The sequence below is a fragment of the Eurosta solidaginis genome, chromosome 3 (assembly GCF_040869045.1).
Source record: "Eurosta solidaginis isolate ZX-2024a chromosome 3, ASM4086904v1, whole genome shotgun sequence".
Lineage (NCBI taxonomy): Eukaryota > Metazoa > Arthropoda > Insecta > Diptera > Tephritidae > Eurosta > Eurosta solidaginis.
In genome coordinates this window covers 38626218-38641042 of record NC_090321.1, presented here as the reverse complement: position 1 = coordinate 38641042, position 14825 = coordinate 38626218, and the positions used below count along the sequence as shown (strand labels likewise).

Genomic DNA, 14825 nt, shown 5'->3' with positions numbered 1-14825 from the left:
AGTTAATATACTCTGTGTGCAAAGCACGCTGGGTACGTGCAAAAATACGATTTTTCGTGAAATGCTTGAATAGCAGTTTTCTCGATAAACGAATATTCTTCACAACTAAAATTTGTTTTATCGGTGTTGACGGTCCTTTTCCGCATATATATTCGATAATTGTACCAATAACATACAAATCCGACAATCTCGGAACATTTGATATGACCACTTTGATAAAACTACAAATTCATTTGGTTTAGCAGTCCGTAGTCGGCATAAAACATGTTTAATCCGGCCGCTAATTCGTAAGACGCTAATAAGGCCTCACCTATCCGCGGCGAATCCTGTTTCACTAACAGACGAGGCTTTGGCGACCCCAAGCTCCTCATGGAACTTGGGGGTGGGGAGGGAGGTATGGCCTGAAGGTTTAATGTGGCCATATAAATCGTTCCCGAGATGGTCGGGCTAGCACCTTAGTGGTGCTGTACTAACGGAGCGTACCGGATCTGTATCCGGCAAAGGACCATCACATCGATAACAATCCCCAAAGCCTTCGGGGAGCAACCTTATCGCTACAACAACAACAACAAAAACAACGCTAATAAGAAGCGAAGCTCGGACTCCTCGAGGGTACATGCGCCAAATCTTTATTTTATATTTTTTTTAAACTATTTTATATTTGATCATGAAAGATAATAAATAAACAAAAACGAGAAAGTGGTGTATGTGTTGGCTACTGGTGCGTCTTTAACCCCAGGATACAGATTGACCATGTTTGAGTTACCGAAATAAAATTAACATCTTCCCATTAGTATGATTTCAACAGTTAAGTCGTACAGGTCAGCTTTCGTACGCGAATCTGAACACTTTATGCCTTTTATGCCTTTTATGCCTTTTATGCACATCCACATACCTTTTCCCCTGAAATCATAGGCCTTAGAATATTGCTTATTGGTTATTTTAAGGGACGAATCCTTATTGGGTTTCTATGATGTGAAAAGTTTACATATAGGTGGCGCTGTTAAGCGCTTTATTTGACATAAGCAAACTGCCATTTTTGGGGTTAGATTTACGCAATTGACTTTTTACAATATCGAGCGGCGTGAAAGATTTGCTGTATTTTCCTACAAAATCAAAGAAAAATCCTTGTGTAAGTAGTATTAATATAGGCAAATAAAAACAATTTTCATCTTATATCAATTTGCTTGCAGTTAACCACTGAAGGAACAGATATATTAGCTGAAAAATGTCTGCAGTATTTGCCGTACGCCAATCCGGTGCATTTAGTATTGCCTTTGCTGCTGTGGGTCGGAGTGCCAGTCGACGTACATTTAGCACTGCGCGTTTGATTCGGTGCACCAGAGGCTCTGCCAGTGCACTTCTACCTTATCAACACCGCTTGCCTGCAATCAGTGCCACCACCACAACTTTCCAAAATTATATTCGATCATATGCCAATGAGAAGAAAGTGTTCGAGCGTACTAAACCCCATTGTAATGTCGGCACTATTGGTCACGTAGATCACGGAAAAACTACATTGACTGCAGCTATTACGAAGGTATTGTCAGAAAAGGAATTGGCCGAGAGTAAGAAATACAACGAAATTGATAATGCACCCGAAGAAAAGGCACGCGGTATCACTATAAATGTGGCGCACGTGGAATACCAAACAGAACAGCGTCATTATGGTCATACCGATTGTCCTGGCCACGCAGATTATATTAAAAACATGATTACGGGTACAGCACAGATGGATGGCGCTATACTTGTTGTTGCTGCTACTGATGGTGCTATGCCACAGACCCGTGAGCATATGCTGTTGGCCAAGCAAATTGGTGTCAACCATATCGTTGTTTTTATTAACAAAGTTGATGCTGCTGATGAAGAGATGGTAGATTTAGTTGAGATGGAAATACGTGAACTATTGACAGAGATGGGCTACGATGGCGATAATGTGCCGGTAGTTAAAGGTTCCGCACTATGTGCCCTTGAAGGCCGTAATCCGGAAATTGGTGCTGAAGCAATTCTGAAACTGCTAAAAGAAGTTGATAGCTATATACCAACACCAGTACGCGACTTGGAAAAACCTTTCTTGCTACCAGTTGAAGCCACTTATTCCATACCTGGTCGTGGTACTGTTGTTACTGGTCGTTTGGAGCGTGGTGTTGTCAAAAAAGGCAACGATTGCGAGTTTGTAGGTTACAATAAAGTTATTAAATCAACAGTAACAGGCGTTGAAATGTTCCATCAAATTCTTGATGAGGCGCAAGCTGGTGATCAGTTGGGCGCACTTGTACGTGGTGTCAAGCGTGACGAGATCAAACGCGGTATGGTCATGTGTAAGCCAGGTTCCGTTAAAGCTCTAGATCATTTGGAAGCACAGGTTTACATTCTATCAAAAGATGAAGGTGGTCGGCCCAAGCCATTCATGTCATTTATACAATTGCAAATGTTTTCACGCACGTGGGATTGTGCTGCACAAGTACAAATACCCGACAAGGAGATGGTGATGCCCGGTGAAGACACAAAATTGATTTTACGTCTTATTCGCCCTATGGTGTTGGAACAAGGTCAACGCTTTACATTACGTGATGGTCATGTAACTTTGGGTACTGGTGTTGTAACCAAAATACTACCGGCGTTGTCTGAAGCCGAACGTTCATTTTTGACGGAGGGCAAGAAGGCACGTGAGAAGAGACAGACAGCCAAAAAATAAAACGTATTTTTGAATAGCGCTGCATTGAGTATTTTAATTTTTATATGATTATTCGTATGTATTTGTAATTATAAATGATAAATCGAAATATGGAAGCTGTGCTATGTCCATGTAGTATATCGATTTTGATCTTAAAGTATGAAGTTTTCATTCTGTATAATTCCATACATTTATTTGGTTATTGAATAAAAAGTCGAACTTCAATAGTTATAAAATATACGTTTTATTTTAATAGGTATTTTTTTATTTGTCTGCAACACTCCCTTTAATTGATTATGCTTTCTTAATACAAATTTTAAAATAGGAAAGCAAAAAAAAAATAAATTCACTTATGTGTTACAGTGTTGCTGTTTTATAAATTATTGAAAATATCCCCTGTATCGTGTAAACTATAAGATATCGAAAGGGAAAAAGAACCATCAACATATTGTTATTATTATTGCTCGTTAACATAAGGACAAAAATTCGTTTGAAACATCAGCAACAGTAAGCCTATTGTAAAAGCAGATCGGCGAAAAAGGGAAGGACATGTTTCAAAGCATTGAATTCAGGCGACTTATGCAACTCGTTGCGAAAGAAATTCCTTTCGCATTCGAAAAAATGTGTATAATTTGACAGCTTTCAAATAGCATTTCCATTAGAAATGGGTTACAGAGCTGTTTGTTGTAATAACTATGCTCCGCCTCATCCAAGGAGATCGATGGCTCATGTGACGGCATCGGAGTCTAACGGGAGATCGACGAAACTGCCAGTTTGAACGGGGTTCAGTCAGAGTGACGTAAGAAAATTGGATAATCTTTGTAAAATGGAAATACATATTTCGCCTCCATCGTTGCTTTTCTGCAGGGTAGGTACTAGGGGAATCATGTAACAAATATGAATTCATCATACAGGTATTTAGTATGCGAGGCTGTGGTGGCCTCAGGTTCCTCATCGAACTAGAGGGTGGGGAGGCGTTGGCCTAGAAGGTTCAATGTGGTTATTGTAGCATTGCTTCTCCCCATCCAACAGATGTGATCACTCACAAAGTGTCATTAATATCCTCTATTCTTTGGTTCCGGATTTCTTCATATGGTTTATGGAGATTAATTCTTAAGTTCCTGGGAGGCGGGGCCTCTTCAATCAGATGTGAGTTGGGATGCCCAGATTTACAGGTATTTTTGTTCAGCTTTTCATTTCTCTCCTTTAAAGGGAGTATTCTGGCCTCACTCTGAAAATGATGTTCTGGAGACATAAGAAGACATACCGTGGTAGTTGTGAGCGCGGAGTTTCCTCCAGTGTGTTTCTTTTAGGCTCGGTGTCATGTCGGCATTTCATTTCTCTCCTTTATGGGGAGTATTCTCGCCTGACTCTGCCGCTGATGTTCTGAAGACATCCCGTGGCAGTTGTGAGCGCGGTGTTTCGATAGACCTGCAGCGTGCTCCAATGTGTTTCTTCTTCGGCTTCCATACTGAGAACGCGCCGCATGCATGTGTCGGCCAATTGCTTTAAAAAACGTTATAAGCGTTTCTTTATCTTTGCCCCAAGTGATGCCGGCAAGAGACGTACGGATTTTTTACGGCTATGGACTTAAGGTACAATTGCACGCTCCCCAAAATTTAGGTCCTGATCGAACGTCAATCCAGTAGTTTTATATGTAAGACAGTCGGTAGCGTAACGCCATCGACATAGATGTCGAATATGGTCGACATTTGTTTTGTGTACGTAAACATGTAAGGTCGCCGAGGATTCGGTCGGTTACAATCTCAGATTTCGCGAGGGGAAAAGCCTGGAAGACTAGGGTCATGCTGCGATTGATTTTGTCGAAAGCTGATGATTGGCTAGCAGCAGGTGCGCGGTTTGCGAAATATTACAGGGTTTTGAGCATCGGCATGGCAACCCCGTCCGGCGTACTGCTTTGTTTGATTTATCAAGTTAGATGGCTTCTTCCACCTCTTTGGCGGTGATGTTAATAGAGGACGTATGTTTACGCTTATGACGCGCATTCGATAGCATTGTGATTATAAATGTGGTTGTTGTTGTTGTTTTAGCGATAAGGTTGCTCCCCGAAGGCGTTGGGGAGTGTTATCGACGTGATGGTCCTATGCCGGATACAGATCCGGTACGCTCCGGTACCATAGCACCATTAAGGTGCTAGTCCGACCATCTCGGGAACGATTTATGTGGCCACATTAAACCTTCATGCCATTCCCTCCCTCCCTACCCCCAAGTTCCATGAGGAGCTTGGGGTCGCCAGAGCCTCGTCTGTTAGTGAAACAGGATTCGCCGCGGACAGGTGAGGTTGACAATTGGGTTTGGAGAAGCTATATAATGCGCTGGCAACCTGAAGGGTTGCGCTACACAGCCCCTTCAATCTGGTATTTTAGTCGCCTCTTACGACAGGCATACCTACCGCGGGTATATTCTGATCCCCTAACCCGCTGGGGGGGGGGGGGGGGTAAATGTGGTCATACTAAATCGTTCCTCAGATGGTCACTAGCCTGACCTTGGGCGAGCTTGTTATCGGAGCGTACCCGATCAATATCCGCCAAATGACCATCAAGATCGATAACACTCCGCACAACCTTTGGGAGGAGATATCTACCTTTAACTATCTCAGTATAAATATTATTTTGCTCCCGGGCTTACAACATGCCGCGTAACAAGAGGATATCTGGGTAACCCCAGCGGGTTAAGGGGTCAGAGTTGTTGCTGCTTTTGCCAATGGGCAAAAATCAACTCGTGCTGGTTCTTTACAAAAACATGATAATAAAGAATTGGCTGAAAAAACAAAGAAGTCAACGAATAACAACAAAGACAATGAATCTGGTGCGAGTGCAAAATCAATGCAGGCTGAATTGTCCAAAAAGACAAAGCATCCAAGCACTAAAACCAAAGGCTATGACATGCTCTCGGGTGCAAAAACAACTCAGCCTGTAAATAAATCGGCGTCTAACAATGTCTCGGCCTCTAAAGCTAAACAATTAGCTAATATAGTTAAAAAAAAAATGCAAATACCAGTTCGGCTGCAACAGCAAAGCAGCCTCCTTTAATTGATTTGTCTTTGACAAACACAACCAGTAATGACTCTCAAACGCCTGCCTTGCAAATCAATAAAACTATGACTGCAAAGAATGTGATACCGTTGAAGTTTGCCAGTGAAACCGTGCCTACTTTTGCTGACGTCACTATTATGGATAAAGGCAACAATAAGCAATCTGCATCTGATGACGTCACTTCTGAAATTAAGATAAACAAATCCAAGAAGGCTGCTACTATCGTGGTAGGCAGTAATGTAAATGCTGATCTTAATCTAGCTGTTCGCCTAAAATGGTTACACTTATCCTCATTCAAGCCGACAGTTAATGCAAGTGATATCATCAGTTATGTATCAAAAAATGCGAATATTTCGCCATCTCTCATTCATTGTTATAAGTTAGTAAAGAAAAACACAGATTCTAGCTCGTTAGTAAGATGCAATTTTAAACTTGGGGTCTCGACTTCAATCTATAGTAAATTACTAGACTCTTCTATATGGCCAACCGATGTTAAAGTAAAGCCGTTTCGTTTTTTTTTTTCAAAAGGGCAAAGGCCAAATGCTCAACCCCTAGTAAATAATCCGCAAAATTCAATTTTTAATAATATAAATATTTACTACCAAAATATCTCGGGGATAAGAACTAAAGCAAAGGATATTTTCTTAGTCACTTCACGCTGTGAATATGATGTGTATGTCACAGTTGAGACCTGGCTCATGCGGCAGTTACCCACCGACGTGTGCCGTACGTAAAGACGTTTGTCGTACGAAGCACGTTTGACCGAACTCTCAAGCCCGTAGGAATCAATGTGTACGTCTGTGTACATGTACATAACATATTTGTGTGTGTATTGTTTACAGATAAGCACTGTTGCCATTGACCATTTTGCATGTATGCTTATGGAAACATCATCTTTTTCCAATTTAATTTTTGATATTGTAAAAGGCCGGAATACTATTAAATAAGTATAAATAGATTAAATATTTATAATCAGCACTTTTACATAATTATTTCGAATTATTTTCACAATTTTTCAAACTTTAATTAGACGTTTTTGCATAAAATTGCAAACGGTCAAAAATTAGCGCACAAAAGTTTACTAGGCAACTCTGTCTAGTGAGAGAGCGATCAGCTGACACGTTCTTACGGAAAAAATCAAAATTGTTTTGATTTCTACGTTCCGGGCTACGTACGTACGGGCGTTGCACGTCGGTGAGTTTTCGTTTACATTGCACACTCATAAGATAGGTCGTGTCAGCGGACACGTTTTTTCTACGTACGTTCGTGGGTAACTGCCGCATCAGCAATTATTTCTTTGACGCAGAATTTTTTGATACTACTTTTGCCGTCTTTCAGTGAGTTTTACAGATCCGGCTCACGCTCAATTCCCACGGGAATGCTCTGGATCATTGAGAGACTTGAGAAGCAGATGTGAAGTTTTCGCACACGTGAAATGTTATAGGCAGATGTCGCCGCTGTTTTTCATTTAACTCATACGGCGAAAGGCTAAGCAGCGACATCTATTTTTGAAAAAGTAGGTATATTAAAAGCCGCGTTGCCAACCTAAAAAGAAGTAATTAACAAATTATCTGGCTCACAAATTGAACCAGACTTCTATCTGGATTTATCTGGCTCAAATCGTTGTTGTTGCATTTACATGCACAATTATTTATCTGGCTCAGGATTTTGCCACCGGATGATAGCTTTTGTTTCATACCTATCGTAAGGATAGAGATCCAATCAAAACGGGATATCAAAGAGGTGGCGGGGTACTAATTGCTGTAAGACGTTCCCTCCTTTCTTCTTTCGCTTTCGTTCATATTTACTTTCAAACGAGCACTTAATTACATCTCTCTTTAATAACCATATATTTTGAACAATTTTAATTAACGAATTGTGATACTTTTTTACGGGGACGATTGCTAAAACACGACCAAAACCGTCGGGGGAGGTATTAATAGACGCGTTTTTGCCTCGCTTCCAATAATTCGAATACTTTTTCCCTTCGGACTATTGACAACAGGACAAAACGCGTCTATTCATTTTTCTTTCCGCTTTTTTGGACGGGTTATTGCAGTCGACCTCGGTTTCAAACTGTTTTTCGCGGAGAACTTTTGAACGGGTAGAAAAACTTAACTCCCGTGTTTGTATTCTTAATACTGAAATAACTACGCGTCCTCAGATACCCCAATTGAAGACTTTTTTATAATTTTCTGAAGGACCCACATGGGTGCACTTAAAATTTCGTACTAAATTCGTTAAAAGAAATTTACCATCACAGCAACCCATATCTGATATTCCGATCCCTTTTTTGCTTCCCTGTGTCGCTTTCGACGAAGCAACCCCGGTAATTTTGACACTTCGTTCAGTGTCAAAACTCATGTTCCACGCAGGTTCCACTGGGTTCCACGCTAGAAAGGGAAAGAAATTGTTTCCCTCTCATACATATCATACTTGTAAACCTGTACAATGGACAATCTATTAACACCTATGAATGTCAATCATCAACATGAAATATATTTTTTAGATACTCTTTTTAGTGCCAACTTTGTTCAGATTAATTCATTTGTGAACCAGCTAAATAACATACTGGATCTTATTTTTGTCGATGAAAATTTAATTTCTTACTTATCTGAGTGTCAATTTCCTATCTGCAAATCGGACATGCATCACGTACCCTTATCTTTATTATTAGAATTCATTTAATTTGTACCTAACAACAATACCATTCAAAATACTCCCTCCTACAATTTCAAAGATGCAAATTTTGATGCACTCAATTCGAGTATTGCTGAAATTGACTGGAAGTCTGTGCTAAAAATGCCTCTGAATGCTTTGACATTTTTTTCCTGCAGTTATCTGATATATTTAGTAGAAATCTCTCCCTTCTTCGAAGTAAAATACATAAATTACCCTGGTACAATACCAGGTTAAGAAAGCTTAAAAATCTTAGAAATAAGTATTTTAAGTTGTACAAAGCAACCAATGACTTTTCTTTTAGCGATCGATACTTATTATACATGAAACAGTTCAATGTACTTGATACGTTTTTATATAATAAATACATCTCCCGTTTCGAAGAAGAGTTAAAGCAAAATCCCAAGGCCTTTTGGAACTTTGTCCGTACAAAAAAAGGTTCTTCCAATATTCCAACTTCTGTCAATTTTAATGGCATTAGTTCAAACAGTCCGGGTGTATTTCTGCCATGAAAAGCTCTCAGTGAAAACTCATCTGCCTTGCAGATGCCGTTCGGAGTCGGCATAAAACATGTAGGTCCCGTCCGGCCAATTTGTAGGGAAAATCAAGAGGAGCACGACGCAAATTGGAAGAGAAGCTCGGCCTTAGATCTCTTCGGAGGTTATCGCGCCTTACATTTATTTATTTTTAGTTCAAACAGTTTAGTGGAAACAGTGAACATTTTTGCTGATTTTTTCAAATCTTATTTTGTTGTTGACTCTAATATTTCTGATGTTAGGGTTGGTTCTGATACAGCTAATTCCTTGGACTTCGGCTCATTATTGGTATCGGAATCAGATATTATTATTGGCATCTCGTCCCTACAATTTTCTTTAAAAAAAGATATTGATGGGCTGTCTTATTTTTTGGTTAAAGAATGTAGTAGTTCGCTATGCGTGCCGTTGTGCCATATCTTTAATATGTCATTGTTCAGTGGCGTTTTCATTGATAGATTGAAACTGGCTTCTATTACTCTAATCTTCAAGTCTGGAAATAAGAGCGAGGTAGCAAACTACAGGCCAATCTCTAAACTATCAACCTGTTCAAAACTGTTTGAGAAAGTAGTAAAGGAGAAGTTGGCTTTTGCTATTAAAGGAATAATCGAACCATGTTAGCATGGGTTTGTTGCATGTCGTTCAACAGTGACAAACCTAGCTGTTTTTTCTCAATACTGTGTTTCTACTTTTAAGGATGGTTATCAAGTTGATACTATATATACAGATTTCTCTAAGGCGTTTGATACAGTGTCCCACAAAATACTTCTTCGGAAACTTGAATATATTGGTTTCCATTCAACCTTTCTGTCATGGTTAAAGTCATACCTGAAAAACCGAATTTTATTTGTGAAATCGAGAATATGAGGTCCTATGAGTTCTTGGAAACCTCTGGGGTGCCACAAGGTAGTATTATCGGTCCAATCTTATTTGTTATTTTCATTAATGACGTCGGCTTATATTTAAAGCATTCAAATTATTTACTTTATGCTGATGATTTAAAACTGTTTAGGCGTATCACCTCTGTATCTGATGCATTGCGCCTACAGAGAGATTTGGATGCTCTTAATGTGTGGGCTCATAATAATCATCTGAGACTTAACAGTAGCAAATGTTGGCATATCACGTTTTCTAGATCTACAAGTGCGCTTACGTCAACATATTATATCGCTAATACATATCTTGCCTCGGTCAAAGAATTTCGTGATCTTGGTGTAATTTTCGACTCTTCGTTCACTTTCGTTAACCATGTTAACTATCTTATACCAAAAGCGTATGCTAGTTAAGCTTTTTTACGGCGTTATGCGAAGGATTTTAAGGACCCATACACTAGGAGTATATTGTATAATTCATTAGTGCGATCTAAATTAGAGTACGCCTCTATCATATGGAATCCCATGTACAGCACATACTCTGCTAAAATTGAAAGGGTTCAACGTAAATTCATTCGATTTGCCCTCCTACCCCTTCATTTTGTTAATCCCCTACCACTTTATATAAACAGGTGCATGCTTATAAATGTTATGCCACTGCATGTCAGACGTTCAGTACATCATTTAATGTTTATTTACGATATTATCTCTGGTACTATTGATTGCTCAGCTCAGTTGGGGCAGTTAAATTTTCTGGTTCCTAGTAGATCTCTACGCTCGCATAATATATTCTACGGTGAAGTTCTGGGAACCAACTACCTTAGCTTTGCCCCTCTCACAAGGGGCCTCGAAGAGCTTAACAAAAATTTCTAGAAGGCTAAATCTTGACTTTGCAATGCCCAGACCTTTGTTTAAGTTACGGATTGAGTCTTACTATCGAGAAAATTTATCTCATCCTTGAATTAATTTTAGTTATTTAGTTTTAAGTTAATTTGCAAACTTGTAAATCTAGTCAGTAAGGTTTCTGCCATTGATTCAATAAATATGAATATGAATATGAATATACCCGCGGTAGGTATGCCTGTCGTAAGAGGCGACTAAAATACCACATTAAAGGGGCTGTGTAGCGCAACCATTCAGGTTGCCAGCGCAATATATAGCTTCTCCAAACCCAATTGTCAACCTCACCTATCCTCAACTCTGGCGACCCCAAGCTCCCCATGGAACTTGGGGTGGGGAGGGAGGGATGACCTGAAGGTTTAATGTGACCATATAAATCTTTCCCGAGATGGTCGGGCTAATACCCTAAATGGTGCTGCGTTACCGGAGCGTACCGGATCTGTATCCAGCAAAGGACCATCACATCGATAACACTCCCCAAAGCCTTCAGGGAGCAACTATATCGCTACAACAACAACAACACGGATATCTGGGTGATATGTGTGAGTGATCGCATCCGGTAGGTCGAAGGACTGCTACAGGAAGAAGAAGAATTCCTGGGCAAGTTCCTGTGGCAACCTTTTTTTATACTCAGTTGAGCAGAGCTCACAGAGTATATTAACTTTGATTGGATAACGGTTGGTTGTACAGATATAAAGGAATCGAGATAGATATAGACTTCCATATATCAAAATCATCAGTATCGAAAAAAATTTGATTGAGTCATGTCCGTCCGTCCGTCCGTCCGTTCGTCTGCCCGTTAACACGATAACTTGAGTAAATTTTGAGGTATCTTGATGAAATTTGGTATGTAGGTTCCTGGGCACTCATCTCAGATCGCTATTTAAAATGAACGATATCGGACTATAACCACGCCCACTTTTTCGATATCGAAAATTTCGAAAAACAGAAAAAGTGCGATAATTCATTACCAAAGACGGATAAAGCGATGAAACTTGGTAGGTGAGTTGAACTTATGACGCAGAATAGAAAATTAGTAAAATTTTGGACAATGGGCGTGGCACCGCCCACTTTTAAAAGAAGGTAATTTAAAAGTTTTGCAAGCTGTAATCTGGCAGTCGTTGAAGATATCATAAAATTTGGCAGAAATGTTACTCCTATTACTATATTTATGCTTAATAAAAATTAGCAAAATCGGAGAACGACCACGCCCACTTTAAAAAAAATTTTTTTTAAAGTCAAATTTTAACAAAAAATTTAATATCTTTACAGTATACTAGCAGACGCGGGAGACGTTGTTCTGCCCTAAATTTGGTCTAACTGCATACATTTTAATAAGCTTTTTCCGTCTAACTCTGCCCTCGCTCCTCTACACTTTTTCCTAATCTTTGTATTCACTCCTCCCTCCGTATTTTTCGCTTCATTCTATCTCTTTCTCAGTCTCCTCTCTTTTCTCTTCTCTCAAGTTTTTCTCATTCTTCTTCATATTTTATTGCCAGTCCCAGAGGGTGGTATGTATCTTGTTCCAGTCCCATTCCGAGTCTCAGTCCCAGTCACACTCCGAGTCTCAGTTGAAGTCCCAGTCCTAGTCCTAATCCCAGTCCCAGTCCGTCTCTGGTCTACTTCCCGGAAAACAGCATCGTAAATACTAATATAGGCAAATTTATATACCAAATTTCAGGCAAATCGAATAGGACGTACGTAAATAGATATGTGGGTATTTTAATTCATGTCCTTATTTCGACTTCGCATGATGTTAACTTAAGTTACTATGTTACGATGGAAGAAAAAATGAATAAACCATAACCATCACCATAACCATAATACACACACATTCTAGGGGTATCCGGGTCCATGTTTTGGCCTATATCTAGAACCTAGTCACCCAGCGGTGTGAAACTTACTCTGTACTAAAGCACACATCAACAGCTTCAATTTGATACCCATAATGTAAAAACACATCCTAGTGTTACCCTGATCCACGTTTTGGCCTATATCTCGAGACCCTAGTCACCAATAGGTATGAAAACTACCCTGTACTGAAGCACTCATCAGCAGCTGCAATTTGATACCCATAATGTAAAAACACTATCTAGACGTTCACGGGCCCACGTTTTGGCCTATATCTCGAGACCCTAGTCACCCAGGGGTATGAAATTTACCCTCTACTAAAGCACTCATCAACAGCTTCCATTTGTTATCCATATTCTATAAACACATTCTAGGGGTACCCGGGTCCACGTTTTGGCTTATATCTCGGGACCCTAGTCACCCAGGGGTATGAAAATTACCCTCTATTGATGGCCATATCCTATAAACATATTCTAGGGGTACCCGGGTTCTCGTTTTGGCCTATATTTCGAGACCCTAGTCACCAAGGGGTATGAAAATTACCCTCTACTGAAGCACTCATCAACAGCTTTCATTCGTTATGCATATTCTATAAACACATTCCAGGGGTACCCGGGTCCACGTTTTGGCCTATATCTCGAGACCCTAGTCACCAAGGGGTATGAAAATTACCCTCTACTGAAGCACTCATCAACAGCTTTCATTCGTTATGCATATTCTATAAACACATTCCAGGGGTACCCGGGTCCACGTTTTGGTCTATATCTCGAGACCCTAGTCACCCAGGGGTATGAAAATTACCCTCGACTAAAGCACTTATCAACAGTTTTCATTTGTTATCCATATTCTATAAACACATTCTAGGGGTACCCGGGTCCACGTTTTGGCCTATATCTCGAGACCCTGTGCGTTGATCCTGAATTTTCTTTGCTATAAACCTCACGGAGGCCGATACCTTTCCAACGAATGAAAAGCCGTGGAAATCGGTTTGTGCGTTCTGGAGTTATAGCGTCAGGAAAGAAAACCCGACTTATTTTTATATTATAGATTTTAGGGGTACCCAGGTCCACGTTTTGGCCTATATCTCGAGACCCTAGTCACCAATAGATATGAAAACTACGCTGTACTAAAGCACTCATCAACAGCTTCAATTTGATACCCATAATGTAAAAACACTATCTAGGCGTTCACGGGCCCACGTTTTTGCCTATCTCGAGACCCTTATCACCCAGGGGTATGAAAATTACCCTCTACTAAGGCACTCATCAACAGTTTTCATTTGATATCCATATTGTATAAACACATTGTAGGGCTACCCGGGTCAACGTTTTGATCTCAAGACCCTAGGCACGTAGCGAAAAAAAGGTAGACGTTGGCCGATTCTCAGACCTACCCAATATGCTCACAAAATTTCATGAGAATCGGTTCAGCCGTTTCGGAGGAGTTAAGCCTCTAACACCGTGACACAAGAATTTTATATATTAGATAAGTAAATTATGTCAACATTCGACTCCAGTAATGATATGGTGCAATAAAATACAAAAATAAAAGAAATTTTAAAAATGGGCGTGGCTCCGCCCTTTTTCATTTAGTTTGTCTAGAATACTTTTAATGCCATAAGTCTGAAAATGGTCTGTATAAGTCTGTGAAAATGGGCGAAATCGGTGGAAGCCACGCCCAGTTTTTATACACAGTCGACCGTCCGTCCTTCCGATCGGCCGTTAACACTATAACTTGAGCAAAAATGGATATCTCTTTACTAAACTTAGTTCACGTACTTATCTGAACTCACTTTATCTTGGTATAAAAAATGAACGAAATCCGACTATGACCACGCCCACTTTTTCGATATCGAAAATTACGAAAAATGAAAAAAAAATGCCATAATTCTATACCAAATACGAAAAAAGGGATGAAACATGGTAATTGGATTGGTTTATTGACGCGAAATATAACTTTAGAAAAAACTTTGTAAAATGGTTGTGACACCTACCATATTAAGTAGAAGAAAATGAAAAAGTTCTGCAGGGCGAAATAAAAAAACCCTTGAAATCTTGGCAGGTATTACATATATAAATAAATTAGTGGTATCCAACAGATGATGGTCACCCTGGTCCACATTTTGGTCGATATCTGGAAAACGCCTTAACATATACAACTACCACCACTCCCTTTTAAAACTCTCATTAATACCTTTAATTTGATACCCATATCGTACAAACACATTCTAGAGTCACCCCTGGTCCACCTTTATGGC

At 39.8% G+C, this 14825-nt stretch overlaps 2 protein-coding genes across 3 annotated transcripts in view; both read left to right on the top strand.

Moving 5' to 3' along the window:
- mip120 (Myb-interacting protein 120) overlaps positions 1–14825 on the top strand; it is a 67777-nt gene that overhangs the window by 5253 nt on the left and 47699 nt on the right. The gene's annotated exons all lie outside the window — the stretch shown is intronic.
- Positions 1017–2913, top strand: mEFTu1 (mitochondrial translation elongation factor Tu 1). The gene is made up of 2 exons (XM_067777441.1): positions 1017–1132; positions 1194–2913. Exon 2 carries the CDS (start codon positions 1229–1231, stop codon positions 2696–2698), a length of 1470 nt encoding a protein of 489 aa, XP_067633542.1. The 5' UTR covers positions 1017–1132; positions 1194–1228; the 3' UTR covers positions 2699–2913.